The 20,859-nt window shown below is 39.9% G+C and overlaps 1 protein-coding gene across 2 annotated transcripts in view; it reads right to left on the bottom strand.

Annotated features, from left to right (window-relative positions):
• EPDR1 (ependymin related 1) overlaps positions 1–19,783 on the bottom strand; it is a 31,032-nt gene extending 11,249 nt beyond the window's left edge. The window contains exons 1-2 of one of the 2 annotated variants that reach the window (XM_017519473.2): positions 19,172–19,783; positions 7,955–10,329 (exon numbers count right to left, since the gene is read on the bottom strand). In XM_017519473.2, coding sequence (XP_017374962.1) covers positions 10,242–10,329; positions 19,172–19,440 — 357 coding nt within the window. In that variant the 5' untranslated portion in view covers positions 19,441–19,783 and the 3' untranslated portion in view covers positions 7,955–10,241. Of the gene's footprint in view, positions 1–7,954; positions 10,330–19,171 lie in introns of those variants that run through there. The other variant, XM_017519472.2, reaches the window with a different exon arrangement.
• Between the last annotated feature and the right edge of the window lie 1,076 nt (positions 19,784–20,859).

The following is a 20,859-nucleotide window of genomic DNA, read 5'->3' as shown; positions in this document are numbered from 1 at the left end:
TGGTTTTAGGTAAAACAATTTCCTCAATCAATTCTTTCACTGGAAGTTGGTATCATAGAACCAACGGTATAGTAAATGTCATCCATCTATCTTAATCTATTGAGTACCACTCTGGACTCATGGTTTTATTTTTTATTCAATGTATGACAAAAAATTAAAGTCATTATTCCTTTTGATGCAAAAATTTGCCCAAGTTGGTCAGAGGGAGCTCCTTCAAGTTGGTGTATGTGTCTTCTGCATGCTTCCTGACTTTCTATGACACAAGGTGGCACAGACTAACCTTGGACTTTCTCTGCCCCAGATCTGAAATCAGGTCTTTCTCTAAAAAACTCCAGTTACTCTTAGTGGGGAAACAATTTAGAAACTGACATCAGGGCACTAGATGTGCTCATTGCCATTGAGATGTCATTGCTTTGAATGCTTTTCAGTGGTCAGAGTTTCAAATTAAAAAAAACTCATGGATTCATATGGCTATTTTTCATTTAAATTAACAATATAGGTTTCTTTTTCCTTTTTTTGTATATATTTTTTCTCTTAAAATGAAAATCATGCTTCCTAAAAACATTAACAAAAACATTTATTTGCTCATTCTATCATTTTGAAATAATAACTTCAAAACTATTATAAATAATAAAATTGCCAAATGAAGTTTAAGATTTCATGGTAGTTCTTCTTATCCTTAGAATATAATTCCCTAGGAACAAGAGTCAGTGTTGTGTCAAAAGTTTATTTAGAATAAGCCTATTCTCTGTGTGGTTGTTTCCAAATTGATATACCATTAGATTTATTTGTTTTAGTTTGTTCTCAATTCAGGGAATTTACACTTTTCCTCTTTGATTTAATTTTATTATTTAAATATGTAAAAATTTTAATATTTCAAAACTCAAAATGACATAAAAATGTATACTGAGGCAAGTTCCCCTTCCATCCCTGTCTCCTCTTCCCCATTCCTCATGCTTTTTATAGTTGACACTTTTCAACTGCTTCCATTTTATTTTTCCTGCATGTCTGTCAAAAAATAAGCAAATTCGTATATGAATTCTTATTTCCTACTCTTCATTACAGAAAATGTAGCATGCTATATAGACCTTTCTGCATCTTGCTTTCTCCATTCTCCACTAATGCCTAGAGTATCCTTATTTTTTTACGGCCATATAAATTTACTATGTTCAAATATCATCATTTATTTAGCCAGCCTCCTACCAATAAACATTGAGTTGTTTCTATTCTTTTGATATTAACAAAAATAATGACCTTTGTTGTGCTGTTTTGGAGTTGTATGTTTAGGGTAAATTACTAGATGTGGAATTACCAAGTCAAAAGGTAAAAGCATTTGTGGTTTTGTTAAATATTACCAGATTTCTCTCCACAGGGTTGTACTATTTTGCATGCCTATCAGCATTATATGACAGTGTCTTTTTTCTTTATACTCTTGCCAACAGAGCAAGTTGTCAACCATAAATTTGTGCTAATCTGAGGAGTAAGAAATGGTATCTGACTATTAGGTTTTTGTTAAGAACATTTTTAGTAAGTATAACATCCATGTGAGAGGTCTTTAAAAAGTTTACGGAAAATGTGTATTATGAAAAAACTATTCATGGATTCCAACTTTTTTTCACCAAGACAAACTCACAAAACTTGTTATAACATGCCTAAACAGGATGTAGTTTGATGCACTAAAAAGAATAAGACATCCGTTTGAAAAGAGCTCCTATCAGAGCAACATGGATTCTGCCAAAATTGAAGCAAGAACAAATATTAAATTTATCATGAGGCTCAAGTGGCAGAATGGTGAAATCATTGACGTTTACAAAAAGTTTATGGGACAATGCTCCAAAGAAGTCAATGGTTACAAATAAATAACTCATTTTAAAAAGGTAGGAGTCAATATTTAAGATTAAGCCCACAGCGGCAGTTCATCCACATCAATTTGTGAGGAAAAAAAAACTTAGTCATGCCCTAACTGTACAGGACTGACAATTAACAGCAGAAGCAATAGCCACCACCACAGACAGACACCTCAATTAGTTCCCCTTATACAAGTCTGAATGAAAACTTAAAGTTGAGCAAGCTTTTCACTCCCAAGGGTGCTAAAACCATGTGGCCCAATCAGCTGCAGACAAGAGCAGACCCTTCAATGGAAATTTTATACAAGTGGTCGAGACCCTGAAGCATTTCTTCTACGAATTGTAAAATGTGCTGAAACATGGCTTTACTGGTACAATTCTGAAGACAAAGCACAATCAAAACAATGGCAACCAAGAGGTAGAAGTGGTGCAGTCAAAGCAAAAGTAGACTGGACAAGAGTAAAAGTTATGGTACGTTCTTTTGGGTGCTCAAGGCATTTTGCATGTTGACTTTCTGAAAAGCCAAAGAATGATAACATCTTCTTATTATGAGATTATTTTGAGAAAGTTAGCCAGAGCTTTAGAAGAAAAATGTTCAGGAAAGCTTTACCAGAGATCTTTCTCCACTATATCAATGTTTCTGCTCACTCCCCTCATCAAACGAGGGCAATTCCATGAGACTTTTTGATGGGAAATCATCAATTGTCCACTTGTTAGTCCTGATTTAGCTCCTTATGACTTCTTTTTGTTTCCTAATCTTTAAAAATATGTAAAAGTCACCCATTTCTCTTCAGTTCATAGTGTAAAAAATGCTACATTGACTTGATTAAATTTCTAGGACCTCACTTTGTTAAGGATGAACTAAATGGCTGGTATCATCCCTTACAAATGTGTATTGAACTTGATGGAGTTTATGTCAAGAAATAAATTTATATTTTTTATTTTTATCTTTAAATTCTATTTTCCTATGAACTTGTAAAAGTCCCCTTGTACAATACATTGCATGGATTTAAGGTGTGGAGCTTGATAAACTTTTTAAATTAATAATCTGGATATCTCCAGCCCAGATCAAAGATAAGGCACCTCAGAATCCTCTGATGTGCCCCTCTCAGTCATTCCCCTTTAAAAGAGCAGTGTAATTTTAATTCACTTCCTTTCATTATGGTTGGTGGAGTGTTCATATGTTAAACATCATATGATTTTATTTTTCCATAAACTGTTCATTTCTCTGCACATCAGTTTTTTATTTTTCTCTTCTCTATTTTCTACAGATAATTAATTAATTAGCCTTTTGTACTTGATATAAATTGCCTCTATTTTCCCCTTCCATTTGTTGGTTTTATTTAAATTTTTTCTACAATGAAAAGGATTTTTCATTTTTAAAAGGCAAATTCCTTTTATAGTTTCTGGATTTGTTGTATTTAGAAAGTTTCCTACTCTCAGATTATAAAGGAATGCATCATGTTTTCTATTATAACTATGTGGTTTTATTTTGTTTGTTAGATTTTTAATCTGTTTGCAGTTTATTTTTATGTATGGTATGAGATATGGATTCATTTTCTCTTTTCTCAGTTGTTTCAACACTATTGATTAATAAGTCCATCTTTTCCCCAGTGATTTGAGATGCCACCCTTATCGTATACCTAATTTCCAGATGTATGTGGATCTATTTCAAGACTCTATTTTATTCCACTGAATTGCCTATTTACACAACAGTGTCACACTTTTTAAATACAGAGACGTACAAGTGTGTTTCAACATTTGGTCAAATTTACTGATCCTCCTATTGTGTCCTTCTTTTCCAAGGTTTTCCTATGTTCGGGCTTTTTAATTTTTCCATATGAAATTTAGAATCAACTTAGCTCAAAAAAAACTCCCGCTTTTTTGCATTTGTTGTAATTGAGTTAAATCTGTGTATTAACATGGCAATTGATATCTTTATGATGTTGAATCATCCTATCATTCCAAAAAAGAAGTGTTTAAACTTTTTGCTATACAAGTTTTGAACATTTCCTTGAAATTTGTTTCTAAGTAGTTGATCTTTTGTTGTCACTGTTGCTGTTTTAAATGACACTTTCTCTTACACTATCATTCTAGCAAGGTTATTGTTTGTATATATGAAGGCTATTAATTTTTCATGTTAATTTTATATCTAGCCACCTTACTTTTTATTGTTTGAATTAGTTTTATGTTCAGGTCTTTTGTGTCTTCCAGGTATACTATATCCATATCATTGATAGAGATGATTTTCAATTTCTTCTTTTCTAACCCCTTACCACTAATTACATTGTCTTCTCTGATTATACTGGTCAGTAAATTCAACACGATACTAAATATAATGGAGGTAATGAGCATCCTTACCTTCTTCCTGAGTTTAGTGGAAAAAGGGCTATGGTTTCAAGTATATTAAGAACTACACAGATTATACTATGTTAAAGAAGCATCCGTCAGTTCCTACTGAATCCATTGTATCAGGAATGTTTGTTGAATTTTCTCAACTGCTTTTCTGCCAGACTAAGGCTATAATCACATGATTATTTTTGTAGATGTTTATGGATTTTCTAAAACTGACCCATCTTTGCATTCCTGGAATAAACCTCTTTTGATTACAATGTATTACTTTTTTAAATGTGCTGTTGGACATAGTCTGCTATTAAGGAATTTTTCATCACTTATTATATCAACATTCATAAGTGAGATTTCCTTACAATAGTTTTAATGGATTCACATTTCCCTTGTATATGTGGTATGATATGCTAGTTCCCAACTCATGTCCACTTAGATTATTTCTACAGTTTTGTTAATATTAATGATACTGAACATGAATTGGAGATAAAACCTTTTGCCTTTCTGTGTTTATATCCCCACGAACAATTTATAGAATGGGATTATTGGGTCAAAGGAAATTTTCATTTCATATTTTATGAGATACTACTAACTGTTCCACTTCCCCACCTCCACCCAATAAAAACACTGGAATTTTTAACTAGATGTGGAGCTTCATTAATTTCTCTGCATTAGAAAAGATAATAAAAGTTTACCCTGCTAGGAGCAGGAAAAAACCTTTCTAGTGTTCTTATTTCAGAATAAGGTTTACAGACAATGTAAAAGGTTAAAAAGGTTAGGTCAAAGAATCAAGGTTCCCAGTTTACTATTGTTAAGCTGTATGATCACAAATGTCATCTCTTTCGTTCTCATATGGAAAGGGAGACAAAAATTGGAAACTTATGACATTCTTATGAAGATAATTTGAGATAATATATATAAAATTGCTATATAAATGCAAGGCATCATAAACATGACAGGAAAATCTCATATTTGTGTTTATTGTCATCAGTTAACATTTAACAGGGAAACAAATAATTTCACATGTACACATATGAATTGCTACACTATGTAACAAAGAAGGGCTAACTCATCCAGGTGTGATAGAGAGATGAAGGACAGAACATTCTGAGTACTATGGTGGACCCCTTCCAGAAAGATCCAGCAGGCATTTACACCCCTTCTCCCTTGTGCGTCTCTCAATATGGAGGTTGAGAAAATTATATTGAGTAGTCCCTCAACCTCCATGGAGGACTGGACCTCCAAAATCTACAATGCTCAAGTCCTTTAGATAAAATGGTTTAGTATTTGCATATAACCTATGCCATACCAAAATCTACAGGTGCTCAAGTTCCTTAGATAAAATGGCTTCGTATTTGCATATAACCTATGAATATTCTCCTGTATACTGTAAATTATTTCCAGACTATGCAATATAAATGCTATAGTAATAGTGATTATACTCTATGTTTTTTATTTGTATTATTTTTTACTGTCATATTTAACTTTTTTTTTTAAAGACAGATTCTCACTCTGTCACCCAGGCTGGAGTGCAATGGCATGATTTTGGTTCACTGCAACTACTGCCTCTCAGACTCAAGTGATCTTCCTGCCTTAGCCTTCAAAGTAGCTGGGACCACAGGCACATGCCACCACACCTGGCCATTTGTTGTATTTTTTGTAGAGATGGAGTTTTGCTATATTGCCCAGGCTGGTCTTAAACTCCTGGCCTCAAGCAATCCTGTCACATCAGCCCCACAAAGTGTTGGTATTATAGGCATGATTTATCATACCTGGCCATTTTTAACTTTTTAAAAGAATATTTTCCATCTGCAGATGGTGGAATCCGTGGATACGGAGGGCTGACTGTACTCACTTTCTTAGTCTCCCTTGGAGCTAAAGTAACTGGTTCTGGTTTTGAAGATCTAAAGAAAATTCTGTAATGAGAGAGAATCCTCTGGAGATGTCTCTTCTCTCAAAGGAAAAAGAAAAAAGAAAAAAGAGCAGTGTCCATGTTCTAGGGAACTAGTCCCCTCACTTCCTGTCTTTGATTGTAGTTGGGAGAGGACATAATGCTTGGAGCAGAGGCAGCCTTCTTGAAACCATGAAGCAACAAGTCAACATGCAATCTGCAACTATGAGCCGTCATGTTAAGAATGGCAGAGTAAGTGGATGCAGATAAGCCTGGGCCTTGATGAAACTGTTGAATCAGACCTAACAACATGTATCCCAAGAATTCTGGAGTAAACAACAAACATTCCTATATTTTAGCATTTGCTAGTCAGATGTTCTGACACTTATAGCTCTAAATATCCTTAATGAAATGAATAAAAATCACTCCTTTACAAACAACATCTACTCAATTCCTTACAACAACTCTTTGAGAGCCTTCTCCCTCAGAATGAGCAGGGCCTAATGATTTGACTAATCCTAGAACCTGAAATACCAGAGGCTGGCCTGGGTGTAGGTGAAACTGACCAGCTGCTTCCTTAACAGTCAAGAGACAAGTGTTTTTCTGTCACAGTTTGAAACAGGAAAAAAAAAGAACACATCCAAAGCAGAGGTTACAGATTGGCAAATTCAACTGGTTGATCATGTTATTAGCATTTTTATTTTTTTAACAGATTAGAAAATGAGGCTCAGAGCATAACTTTGTAGTCAAGTATGGGGTCAACCAGACTCGTTCTAAGTTTCAAACACCATGTTCCTTCTCACTCTCAACAGGGGGAAGGAATGATTCTTCCCATCCATGTAGAACTGCTTGGCTATCCAAGATGTATTAAATTACAGAAAAGGGAGTAGACAAATATTATATTGTGATTACAAAAGGACTTTGGCTTTTATGGAAAAAATTGAACAAACTTTGGATTTGTTTAATACTCACTATAATAGATTAGTAATGCATGCCGGCCATCTGACTCTCAGAAGGAAGATCTGAGCTGCGGCCACTTGCCATGCTGGCGTATACTAAGTTTGAGTTACACCCTACAATGATTATGAGACATAAAAAAGAAAAACACTATTTCAAAGTTGTGTTAGACACAAATTCATTGTGCACATTGTTGCCAATCACTTATAACAAAAGGAAAATTAAATTACTTAAGAATGTCGCCCGAGGAAAAGCAAAATCAAAGAATAATTATGTTTGCCATTTAAGAAGCTGTAAGGTGATGGGCTTCCATGACTTGGATTCTAGTTCAAAAGATGAAAAAAGGGCTTGAGAAGAAGAGCTTTTTTTCAAAATACATCTGGGTGAATATTGGCAATGCATAGGCAAGGACTCTTTCATCTGATGAAAGATAATAAAAAATTTCTCATGAGACAGAAGTGCAGGCTGATTTTTGTTTCACCACTACGAAAAGAAACAGCATAATTAGTACTGAGATATCCAGGTTGCCATGGTGCACAGTGGCTTCTAGAACAACATAGCAGGGGGTACTCTAAGGAGGATGGAAAGGACAGTGCAGAGTCAGCATGATGCCATTTAGCAGAAATAGATCAATTCCCACCATGATGAAATATAAACGCATGCACACCCTTCCAGCTAATATTTAATGAAACTCTGAAATAGAAATCCTATTCTTATTTTCACTGGGATTTGGGATAGACTGTGTTTACAACTGAAAAGGAATACTGTGTGACCACAAGGAGAGCTTTCTGATGAAAAACACCATTATCAAAATTAAAAAAGGCAAGCGGGGTGCAGTGGCAACAGCCTGTAGTCCCAGACACTCGGGAGGCTGAGGTAAGCAGACCACTTGAGCCCAGGAGTTTGCGGCCAGCCTGGGCAACATAGTGAGATGTCATCTCTAAATAAGTAGGTAATTTTTTTTTTAGATTAAAAATTCAGTCATGGCAGTGTAAAGCAGATAGAATGACTGTGGCAAAAAACAAACAAAAAAAACAACCCACAGGCAGTGACTTAGAAGGTACTAATGTAGTACTCAGAGGGGGAAAAATATATGAAGTGATAAAAAGCAAAGAAGACATTTGGAAGACAGATGTGAGAGAACCAGAACAGATAAGCAGAAAGAGATTCTGTAAGGACCCAAGAGAAAAGACAGAGCATTAAAACTCCAGAAATATTAGATGAAAGTTTCCCTAACACTACACTTTGCCTGAAGATGTTAATAAAATGCAAGGAAAAGAGAAACCACCTACAAAAATGTGGGCAGAAAACAAATTATTAAAACAAAATCAAAATTATCAGACTTCTCTTTGAGAGCTGTAAATGCCATACACATATTTTTAAAAAAAGACTATTTTCACCCAATTTTTTGTAGGCACCAAAAAATCATTATTTAAATGGCAATAAGTAGATGTTGTCAGACATTGAAAATCTCTGAAAGTATATCTTAGTATCCTCTCCAAAAAAAATATTAGTTGAATAAGTTCCCTAGGTGACTGAAACATGAATCGAAATAAAGGATTCAGGTAAATAAGAAAATTGATATAAAACAAATTGCAGTGAACAATAAAAGGAGTAACATGGCTTTTTTTTTTTTTTTTTAAACAGAAGACCTTGTGACAAAGCTCCTTAGAAACTTGTACAAACACACACACTATAAAAATTCCTGTGTTTTAACAAGTACAGAAATTGACCTTTTTGAGGCTTGATTCAGCATGTTGAAAGAGGACTACAAAATACTGAAACACTTCAAATTCTTTTCAATATACTAAGAAGAACCTAAATAAATACTTGTCTTGTGCAAAAGGCACAGTGTTCTGATGTCCAAGAAGTGGGATTCCCAAGTTTCATTTCCTAACTTCTTAAGGAGAGTTGAGATCCCCGAAGAGTGAGATCTCTGGGGTCCAAAAGTAAGCCAGGCCATACCTGAAGCTGGGCTAGCATGAGAATCTCTGTTCAGAAGGACAGAGTATGTGACAAGGGACAGGTGGAGACTGTAAGATGAAGAACTCTCACACCCACAAGAAACAGAATCCATAGCAAGACACGGCACCTGATGTGGCATTTCTAGTGGACATGAAGTCTGGGGCAGATTTTCTTCCTCCATCCTCACTCCCAAGAGTGCTGGCTGGTAGAATCTTCCACTGGTCCACAGCCCTGTTTCTTCAGAAATGGGAGCTTCCATCCTCTCATGCTTTCCCTACATTCTCTGCCTCTGCCTCCCATTTCAAGTAGGGTCCCTCCGCCAAGAGTTGCCCTGGAGAAGCAGATGCTGCTGTTCTTGACTTCAGCCAGCTCAGGGGCTCTGGCGTGGCATGGGCCTCTTCTGTCTTTATCAGCCTGGACATCCTGACCATCAGCATCTTGGTAGTAGCCTTACATGCTGGAAGATCTAAGAGATGTCTCAGTAAGGGCCCTGAGGAAAATATTTTAGAAGACTTGGGATGGATGTGGATGGCCCGGCTCTCCAGTCTCCCCTGCAAGTATTTTCAAGCAAACTTGAAGGGCCTTGCGTCCACCATGCCTGCTCCCAGATGCCATGGCAATGAGCCTGGGGGTTCATGGTACCACAGATACTCCTCATAAGTTATATGTCACTTTGCTGACAATACTGCTTCAGGCAGAGCAACTGCTTTGCCCTCAGCCCGCACCACCGGCTTCCCATCTGCCAGTGTCTCCCCTGAGCGTCTTCTGAGATGCTCTGGAGCAGTGTCTTCCCTGGGAGAGCTGGGGAGGTGACTCTGGTGCTTCTTCTGGGGTGAGCTTTTGGCTCTCACTATTGGCAGGGCTCACATTCTGGAACTCTACCAGAAGATCTAACTTTAAGACACGGCAAAAGCAGCCTTCTGTGAGGGGGCAGGAGTCATCCAAGGCATTGTACCCTTTTCATCCCGGAGAAGTTGCCTTCTTTAGGGGAGCCATTGTCCCAAGAGTTTCTCCTTTCTTTGGGGGAGCCTGAGAATAACTTAGGCACCCTGCTAAGGGTCTGATTCCTCTTCAGATGGCCTCCTGACTCCGAGAGGCACTGCTTCTGAGAAATGGTGAGTGCCTCAGAAAGACACCTGCAATGCCCACATGGGGTGAAATTTCCCAAAGTTGAAATTGAGGCACTAGAGAGACACTGAAGACAGCATTTGATGAGAGGGCAGTTGAAGAGTGGCTCATGGGTGAAAGGAGTTTGGGGCATCTGCTCTCTGGAGGTGGTGATGTGCCTTCCTAGGGAAGTTCCACTTCAACCCTGCTGGAAAACTTTTCAGAACACAGCAGTGTAATTCGATGTCAAAAATCATTCTTAACATAGAAGAGGTATAACATAACATATAAATGAATAATAAACCATGAAACCATTACATAAATCTATCATTTTATTGTCTGAGAAATTTAATTATAAGGAAAAAAGAAAAGAAAATATATCTCTAGGCCGGGCGCGGTGGCTCATGCTTGTAATCCCAGCACTTTGGGAGGCCGAGGCGGGTGGATCACGAGGTCAAGAGATCGAGACCATCCTGGTCAACATGGTGAAACCCCGTCTCTACTAAAATTACAAAAAATTAGCTGGGCATGGTGGCGCGTGCCTGTAATCCCAGCTACTCAGGAGGCTGAGGCAGGAGAATTGCCTGAACCCAGGAGGCGGAGGCTGCGGTGAGCCGAGATCGCGCCATTGCACTCCAGCCTGGGTAACAAGAGCGAAACTCCGTCTCCAAAAAAAAAAAAAAAGAAAATATATCTCTATTATTTAGATACCCTTGTACAATGAATATATATTATCTGGTATTCGTTTCTCTCATTCACTGATTCAAAAAATATCAGGCCCTGCTCTTAGCTAGAAAATGGAGCTTGGGAATCACCTTCTCTGACATCAGAACACAGTCCTTTTGTACAGGACATGTATTCAGTTAGGTCCCACATAGTATGTTGAAAAGATTGTAAAGTGTTCTGGGAGCTTAGAGATACAGCAACAACCACACAAAACCCCTGAGCTAATGGAGCCTTACTGTGCATGAGGGAAGGTGGGGAAGATGAAGGAATGAACTTTCACATGAAACACTCTGCCAGATGGTCATAAGTGCCTTAGATATATTAATACAAGCAGTAAGGTAGCACTGAGTATGTTGAGGGGAAAAACAGTTTAATCTGGGAGTAGGCCACACAGCTTCTTAGGGCAAAGGATTTCTAGGCAAAGGGTAAGAGTGCTGAGGTCAGGGCTGCAAGGAGCAAGCTGGTGACAGAGATAAGGTAGGGAAGAGGCTGGGGAGCAGATTCCACAGGGTCGTCAGGCCCTGGTAAGGATGTTTCCTCTCTGAGTAAGGGCATCGACCCTGAGAGAGCTGGAGGGGCACTAGAGAGTCTCGAGCCAAAGAGTGATAAGACATATTTTTAAGAGAACCCCTGGGATTACTATGTGGAAAACAGACCAAAGGGGACAAGGTCAGAAGGGGAAAGACCTGTTAAGAGGCTATGACAAACATCCAGCCAAGACATAATAAAGGTTTGAACCAGAGTAACAGTAGAGGTATGGTCAGATTCAGTATATATCAAAATTAGAGTGTAGGTAGGAACATGAAGAGAGGAGAGCCTGAGCCCTGGAACAATCCACTATTAGCAGTCTAGGGAAGAGCAGGAAGAGTCACAGCCTAAGAAGGAGAGGAAATAAGGTGGAAAAAGGAAAACCAGAAGACAAGTGTGTTAAAGGCCAAGTGAAGAAAGTGCATCAAATTGGGGAATTAATCTACAATAAGATGAGAACTGATCAAGGATTAGCTGATTAGTAACGCAGAGCTTCTTGCTTTTGACCAGAGTATTTTCAATAGAGTGGTGATAGAAGTGACAAGAGAGCACAGGAGTACACAACTTGTAGCTAGCATGACATTTGCTTTAAATAGGAGAGTGAGTTTCAGCTGGTAAGATCAAGAGAAGATTTGTTTCTCTAAAGATGGGTAAAATAAAAGGAATTGTAAAGGGGGAAAACAGAAAATTTTTACTGGAATTGGTGAAATCTAAGACTATCATATTTATTCCAGGAAAAACAAACCACTAATTGGTGGAATATTTTCAGATCTTTGGGCACTTTGCCCCTGACCACCATCCTTAAGGTCAGAATCAGGAAGAAACAGCTCAAGGTTATTGGAGAAAGTAAAGATGTTTTCAAAGCAGTATGGTGACCACCTCTGGCTTCCATTTGTTAATGAGTCTTACATTCCGTTAGCCTCCTTACTCTCCTGGGCTTATCTTCATTGGCATCTATCTTTTTCTCCCCAGTGCCTGCTTCTCCCTCCCTATCTCAGCATCAATCCTCTGAAATCCAGGGTCTACAGACTTACTGAATTAAGTTCTTTAAATCAAACTTTGCGTGCTTCCAATAAAATCTGTTTCTTGAAGAAAAACTCAAATATTGCAAAACTCAAGTATTGCAAATCAGCATGGTTTATTCTTTGAGGATTAAGAGGCCACAAGCAGTCAAGACTTCTAGAGCTCATAAAAGAAAATGCGAGCTCCAGCCATCTGAGCCCAAAAGGATGGAGAAAGGTTAAAGGAGAAGCCATTCTCCTATTACAAGGTCATGATTTCTTAAAATGAAAATCCAGTTCATGCAAAACAGGATTCATCATCAAACAAATTTATTGAGCACTTTGTATTAGTCTGCCTCCCCCAGCCACACAGAGACACCCTCTGAGGATTTGTAATGATGACATGCTGAGGAACCCGAAGGAATACAAACATATGTCAAAAACATAATTTGACTTTCTCCTTTCTCTTGAACAACTCAGACTAAAGCCATTAGATAGGACCAAGGGAATATGGGCGTCTACATGGGCTGGCCTGAGGTTCAGAGCCCATGTGTAAAGGGGACAGCATAGTGACACATGACTGGTTATCTACTGCAATTGAGTATTAGGAGGAAGTTTTCTCACTGTCTGAGAAGGGAATAGCAAAAATGAAAGGGGAAAAAAAAAACTAGAATGAACCATGTAGTGTTGGATTAGAATTGAAGGCATAGGTTTAAACACCTCTATGGATTAGAACTGGAGGTTCAGATATAAATACAGATGCAAATGTGTATCTATGTATGAGTGTAGGAAGGTGTATTCAAACTCAATACCCCTTGCTTTGTCCATTGAAAGGACCTGGGAGCAGTGCCACCTGACGGCACACTGAGCATGACTAGAGCACAGATCCTGACTTCCACATATTATTCTCCAGGGAAAGTAATCAGGGCTTCTTGAAAAAATGGTTTATTCTAGGACTGGGGCCGGAAAAGTATAGATGATCTTGGAATATCTTGCTGGGCCAGAAAGCAAGGAAGTGCTCAAAGATGTCAAAAGAACATAGAAACCAATTTGAAGAGGCTTCCACTGGCCAAATCTAGGACAGTATGAACAGCAAAGCAAACAATGAGAGCAAATAGAACAAAATGAGAAGGCTCGAATTCATACTGATACAAATAAATGTATAAATCAGAAGATTCATGAAGAATCGGATATGTACATGGCTTTTCAAATATTTCCCTACCAGATCTTATTAATTACAAAGGAAAAATGTGTCATTTCACAGTGAAGAAACCTGACAGACAACAGTCAATCAAATGATCAAAGTGCACATCAGGATGCAATTAGGACAGAATATTATCTCTGATATTCCTGCCAAAGGTAAGTAACTTGAATCTAATTATGACGAAACATCAGACAAACCCAAATCAAGGAACATTCTACAAAATAACTGGCCTGCAATCTTTAAAAGTACTAAAGTGCAAGGAAGACCTAGGAACTATTCCAGACAGAAAGAGACCACAGAGGCACCACACTTAAATGTAGTGCTTGCATTTAAATCATTTTTTTTTCTATGAAGAACATACAAGGAACAACTGGCAAAACAGGAATGACATCTGAATTTCAGATGGTCAAAATGAAGTGGTGTTAATCTCCTGGTTTTTATGGTTGTATTGTGGTTATTCAGGAGAATGTCCTTACTGGGAGGAAATACACTGAAGTATCTGGGGATCATAGGTATATCAGATCGGCAGCTTACCATCGAACAGTACAGTTGGGGGAAAGCTCTTTGTATTATAATTGCAACTTTTCTGTAGGTGTGATTGTTTAAAAATAAAACAAAATTATGTTTTTGAAAAATAATCCTCATCCTCTTTTCCAAACACATATGATTACTGGAGTTACCTTAGGTGATAACAGCCCTGGGAATTGATCATCCACAGTGGATACTTGGACCAACACTCCTGTAAGCAACACTATTCCATTCTTAGTAGGAAGGGAGGCTCAGTTGAGTACAGAGCCTTCTGAGTTTGGGCCGGAGGCATTTCAAAGCAGCCTCTTCTTGGTCTCTACTCATAAGCACAGACTTGGGTGAAAAAGAGAAGGAAGAAAAAGAACTTCGAATTAATGTACCTATACAATGGGACAGGTTGAGAAAAATTTTAAAACCTGTGTCAAGTTTGTTGCATTATGGTAGAAACAGTGAATCAGCCTGATAAAATAAAAGTACAATTGGTATCTTCAGGATATCATTTAATCCTATCTGTACCTAGCATTCAAGAAAAGAAATCCTAAAAATGATTCCGTATCAACATTGTATCATTCAAATTAAATTAAAAGATGAAAAAAACAGAGGTTCTGCAATGTTGAGGACCTTATTGGGGTGAAGGCAGGATTAGAGGCCATGGTTGACACTCCATCATGGTCTAACATGAATGCCCCTGCTCTCTCCACTACGGGAGGCTGATTCTCTGTGAAAAAAAAAGAGAAGGTAAATGCTATGCTCTTCTCCAAGAAATAATATGCTCTGTGAAAACTGAGAGAGGCAGACATGAATTAATCAGAATTTGAATAGGAATCCACTTGCTGTTCCATCTGTGAAATATTTTTCATCTTTTAAAAATAAAAATCCTTAATAGAACATGTAGGATTGATAATAAAATAGTCTTCCAAGATACCATCCGTATGTATATTGTTTTACTGCTTCTCTGCTCACTCTGCATTAAGACCTTCATTGATTCCAACACCCAAGCCACCATTTTGTAAGCAAGAGCCATAAGTTACTGGTGGCCTGAGAGGGTTCATTCTGCATCAGTGTTGCTTCCCCCATAAAGTTCAACAAATTGCCTGAAATATGAAAATAATCTTCTTGATTTCCTTCAGTCTTCCAGATAAATACTTGTGAATTTAATCAAGGAGTCAGAAAAGACAGTTGGAATCAGAAAACAAAATGGTATCAATTACTAGTATTTCCCATTCTCTGATCAGGCTTGTCTTATCTGAAGCTTGTAAAGTTGTTTAATCTTTTCCATCATCTCAGGGAAAAGAGAGCCTGGAAAGTCCTAATCATTCCACAGTAACTATCAATGGGATTTTCCATAACTATCTGGATGTAAAATGAAAATCCTAAGAAGTTGATCCAATTCTAAAACTTATTTCTCAACTTAATCATAAATATGAAGAGACAACTCAACCATATTTTCTTCAAATAACATCTGGTTGTTTGGCCAGACTGTTAATACCTGAAAGAGTTTCTGAGTTTGTTCCAACAAATCTACACTTAAAGAGCTTAAAAATGTGTTTTTGCGTTAAACATTCTTTTCCACATCTGACTTAGGGCCAGCGATGTGACTGTGAGAAAGAACCTTGCCAAGAACTCAGAAAGAAAGGGAATAAAATTGTCTTTTAGAAGTTAAACTGTGAAACCAGCACCTATTGGATTAGGGCATAGGAATGAGAAATCACCACAAACGGACAAAAAGTTGCTAGGCCAGCAAGATTTGGATGTGACTCCACTAAAGGTATAAAACACACATCTAAGGGTGATATTAATCATTCGTGGAGTCATGGAAGAAGGGTTATTCACACAGACTTGAGCAGTACTCACCAAGGCACCATTCTGACTGGAAGGGGTCAGGAGCAGCACAGTTGAGGTAGCACAGAACCACCACCAAGTCATTTCTATTGTGAAAATGAATACATCACTTTGCTTTTGCCTGATTACCACTAAACCTTACCCTGGGCTGGTCTGCCTTATTCATGATGGAAAACTCCACTTTGAGCATACATACCAACCTAGGGCAGGCAATCATTAGATGTTTGCTCAATGAATTTGCTCCAACTCTTTGCTCACAACTTCCTGAGGATAATTTGGCTCCCCACATAGTTCTGACTACAGGGAGAGTATGAGCTAGTCTTGTGGATTTGAGAATTCTGGTCCTCATGCCAGCAATAAAACTCATTGAAACAGACAGTTTAGCATTTGAGTTTCCTTACTCGCAGGTTGCTCCCAAAGAAAGGGACCTTGTGTGCACTGCTTGATCAAGTTTCTGAGCCCAAAGGGCTTGCAGCAGGTCTCTGGGCTATGATAACTTTACCAGGATGATGATGATAGTAGTAGCGATGGTGCCAACCTTGGCCATGAGTAGAGCATCCTGTGTGTACTATCAGACATTGTACTATACGCTTTATATACTTGAACTCATTTAAGCCCCACAATAATCCAATAAATTAGGCATTATAAGCATTCCCATTTTGTAAGTGAAGATGCTGAGACTCAGAAAGCTTTAGTAACTTACCCAAAGACCCATATTCAGAGTTTGGATTCAGACCCAGATTTATCTGACCCTAAAGCCTAATTTTTTTAATTGTAAAAAAATACCACCTTTGGAGAGATGAACCTTTATCTTTCTCTTTGCCACACTCTTCTGCTTCAGCAGTGCGCCCTGGGCCATCCCAGTCCACCTTCAATATGACTACATCAATGCACCGCTACCGTACAAGTCTTCACATAAAGTTACATAGCATACCAACGCACCCTTAATTAGAAGTGCACAAAGTCAAGCCCTGTTGCAAGGAACAGCAACACCAATCTACCCTATGCCATCAGTACCATTAGCTTCAGAAGCCAAAAACAGGGGCCTCTTTAAATTTTTCATCTCCCTCACCATGCCTGCCACAACCCATCCAATCATTCACATGTTCCTCAATTGAATCTCTTCAAGACTTCCCTGATGCATTCACTTCCCCCTGCTCACCATTCCCATTGCTACTACCCATCTCTCACTTGGACCACTACGAAAATCTCCAAGGTTCTGCTCATGCTTCTACTCTTGCTCCACGTTGCTCCATTTTGTGTCCACAACGTGGGATTTCATCCTTAAGGACACATTCAGGGATCTTTGTATAATCTAATCATGAATTCCACAGTTTAAAACTCCTTCAGTATGACCCCTCGCCATAAACTGTGCTTCAGCCCTCTTCGTGAGTGGTCTGCGGTTTTTGGGATTTACTCAGTTCTATACACTCTAGGATGGCACACACATACCCAGCACAGATACACCTACATCCCCCAAGACCAGCATTCTCTCCACATCTCCCTGGGCAGCCTGTACAGGTGTTTTAGAACTCACTCTCATTTTAGCTCCTCCAAGAATCCTGGATTAGGTGCCCAACTGAGGTCTTCTCATCACACCCCCATCTCACCCCTCATACCACTGTATGGGATTTTTAAAAATTATTATTTATGTGACTTCACCTTCAGACTCTGACCTACCTGAAAGCCAGGACCCACTTTATTTATACACAGTGTCTAACATGAACAAATACTTGTTAAGCAAATGAATGAATGAATGTGAACCTGGTATACCATAGGCATCAGAATCCACCCAGCTTCCTCAAGTATCAGCTGTATGATCTTAAGAAAGTTGCTTAATCTCCCTAGTCCTCAGAGTTACTGTCTGTAAAATGGAGATCATAAAATCTACACTTTCAAGTTATTGTGAGCTTTAAACTAAATCACATAATATGTGTGAAATCCTAGGTGTCATGCCTCATATATAGTAAGTATTCAACTGTTGGTTGTTATTATTATTGCTGTGCCCTTCAAGGCCCAACTGAAAACATTCACATTCTTGAAAGACTCTGCATCAATTCCCAGCCCACCATGATGACTGTGCTGCTCCATGCTACATTTCATAATGTATTATTTTGCTGCTTGAATATATTGTTTGAAAGGGTCTGCCTTTTCAGTACTTTCTTCAGGTCACCTAATACTTTAACAAATGCTTTTAGATGAAATGATATTATCAAGTTCAGTTTTGTTCTATAAACTAATGGTGCCTTTTTGCTATAGATCTTACAGTCCACTGGAGCTTTAAACCAGGGAAATTCATTTTGCAACTCCTAATGGTGCAAATACCATAAAGAGAGGCCAGTGAGAGACACACGCTTAGGAGGAATGGCAGGGCTCTGGAAGGGAGACAGGTGGTGATCTCAAATTAGAAATCAGGTCTTAAAGGGACCACAAGCAAGATGAGGTTTCGAAAAAAGGGTGTCCTTTGTCACAACAAATGTGAAAAGGTGAATAGTCAGACTAATGCCTAAAAGAAACTTACAGCTTTGCCCCTGTAAGGAATACTGTGCAGTCATTAAAAATAGAAGACCAGCTAATAAAATGGCAAATAAGAACATGTAAGAGACGATGTTAAGTTTAAATATATTTATACAATATAAGACTTTTGATTATAGTATGTAAAATTTGCTTTAAAATAAACAAAAAATCTAAAGGGAGTAGACCAAAATTTTAATAGCTGTAACACGTGGATAAGTTTGTGGGCGAAATTTTCTTTTATCAATTTCCCACACCGTTTGTAGTCTTGCCATATTCTTTTAAAATGTAAAAAATATTTCTTAGAAAATAGATATTCTGCGTGCCCCTCTCGCAGATGGCTCCAGAAAGAAATGAGATAGTGCAGAAGACACGCCCTAGACTGCAGGGGGCTCCATGAGCCCAGAGTCTGAGTCAGCAGCGTGCGAAAAGCGGGGAACGTAGGCACTGGGCGCCCTGCAGTTCCATCCCGCCCTGGATGGGTCCCTTCTTTCCTTGCCACCGCCTCGCAGGCCACCCTCGGTGGGCGCAGCGCCCCTCCCAGCCCCAGACCATGCTGTCCCCAAGCCACCCTCCTTGCGAAGGATCCCTCCGGGAGAAGGGAGGAGCCACAAGGGGCCGGAAAGAGAGTTCCAGGACGCAAGCCCCCGCGACTTCGCCTTTCCTGGTCCCGCGCGGCCCCCCACCCCCGCCCTTGCGGGCCGGTGCTCAGTACCTCTTGCAGGGGATCAGCGCCTTCCTCTCATCCAGCACTCGCACGCGCTGGTTGAGCCCGTCGTAGGAGAGCAGGGCGCGGCTGTTGCGCCCGCTGCTTTGCTGGTACACAACCTGGCGCCCCTCCCACTGCTGCGGCGCCTGGCAAGGGCGCGGGGCTCCAGGGGAACCCACCGCCCCCAGGCCGCTCAGGGTCCAGGCCCAGAGGCCGCTCAGAAGCCAGGCGCCCAGGGCGCCCCGAACGGTGCGGAGGGAAGCGCGTCCTGCCATCGCGGTCGACCTTCCCCCAGAGAGCAAGCCCGAGCCCAAGGGGGCGCTGAGGCGTCCGGGCGCAGAGTGGCTCCCTCCAGCTCCCTCCGCACTGTGCGGGGAGTGTCTGGACCAAAGTGCTTCCGGCCACCGCGGTGGCCTCTGCCGCTGTTGAGATCAGGACGCGCGAGTCCCGGGAGCCGGGACCAGGGCCCTGGGAAGGCTCCAGTGAATCGCGCGGGAGCTATTTCTGCCTGGGCCACTGCCTGCTGCCGCCTTGGTTTTCACTGCTCACTGCTGCCAACAGGAAATGCAGTGGCAGTGGTGCCACTAGCATCCTAGGAGGCATCCTGTTTTAAGAGGGGGAGGGGGGAGACTGTGCTAAGAAGTGTGTTTCTCCACTAAGTTCGGTGTTCAACAGGTAATCACACACTGAGGGGCAATTTCAAAGTCAAGCTGCTGCGTTTACTGTGCCCCCACATACATTGCCCCTGGACAAAACTGCAAACTTCTTCCACTAAATTAAAAGTGGAAAGATGGGTCTTTTCCTGAAGAAATGATTCTAGCTATTCATGATGGCTGTTTCTCACACCCCATTCCCAGTGAAGAGTCTAGGAGACTAGTGGACAGCCCCTTGCATTGGGCCTAGGACTCATGGGCGTTGCCTCAAGGTCACGTTGCAGTGAGACTGCTCCTACCATCGCCTGGCAACACCACCAGTCGAGTGGTTTGGGTATCTGGGGAGTTTAGCTTCTTCAAGAACAAGGTTAATTGGGCTTACGTTTATGTAATGTTAGGACTTACAATATGGAATGAGTGGGGCTCACACATCTGTATTCCCAACTACTCAGGAGGCTGGAGTGGGAGGATGGGCTTGGTAGTTACCGGTTGCAGTGAGCCATGATTATGCCACTACACTCCATGCAGCCTGGGTGACACAGTGAGACCGTGTCTCCAAAAACATGATAATAAAATATGAAATCGAGAAAAAAGGAAGCAACTAAAAAAATGTATGGCGTCTTTCCATTTAAACTGCATTTCCAGGATGATTAAGATTGAGCCAGGTGAAAGTGGGAGATAGCATTCCTGAACGAAGGACATGAAAACAAGACAAAATGGGAATAATGCTGCGGTTCACAGACAAGGCAGAGGAGTACTCTGAAGCCATAGAACTCATTTTAAGGATTTTATCATTAATACCGAGGACCTTGGGAACTGTCAATCAATGTAAAGCTAGGGAGGGGCATCACTGGGCATACCCCTGGAAAGCCCACTTAGGCAACAGAAGGGGTAAGGTCAAAGGGAAGGCAGGGAGAGGAAGAAGCTACTGTTATAATCCTGGAAAGAGATGATCCTGACTCAGCTAAGGCAGTGGGAGTGGGCATGGAGAGGGTGGAAGACAGTTGGGAGCTGTAGAGGAGCATTTCAACTCAGAGGGAG

The sequence above is a fragment of the Cebus imitator genome, unplaced genomic scaffold, assembly GCF_001604975.1.
Source record: "Cebus imitator isolate Cc_AM_T3 unplaced genomic scaffold, Cebus_imitator-1.0 Scaffold749, whole genome shotgun sequence".
In the NCBI taxonomy this organism is placed as follows: domain Eukaryota; kingdom Metazoa; phylum Chordata; class Mammalia; order Primates; family Cebidae; genus Cebus; species Cebus imitator.
This window is presented reverse-complemented; position numbering and strand designations above follow the sequence as displayed.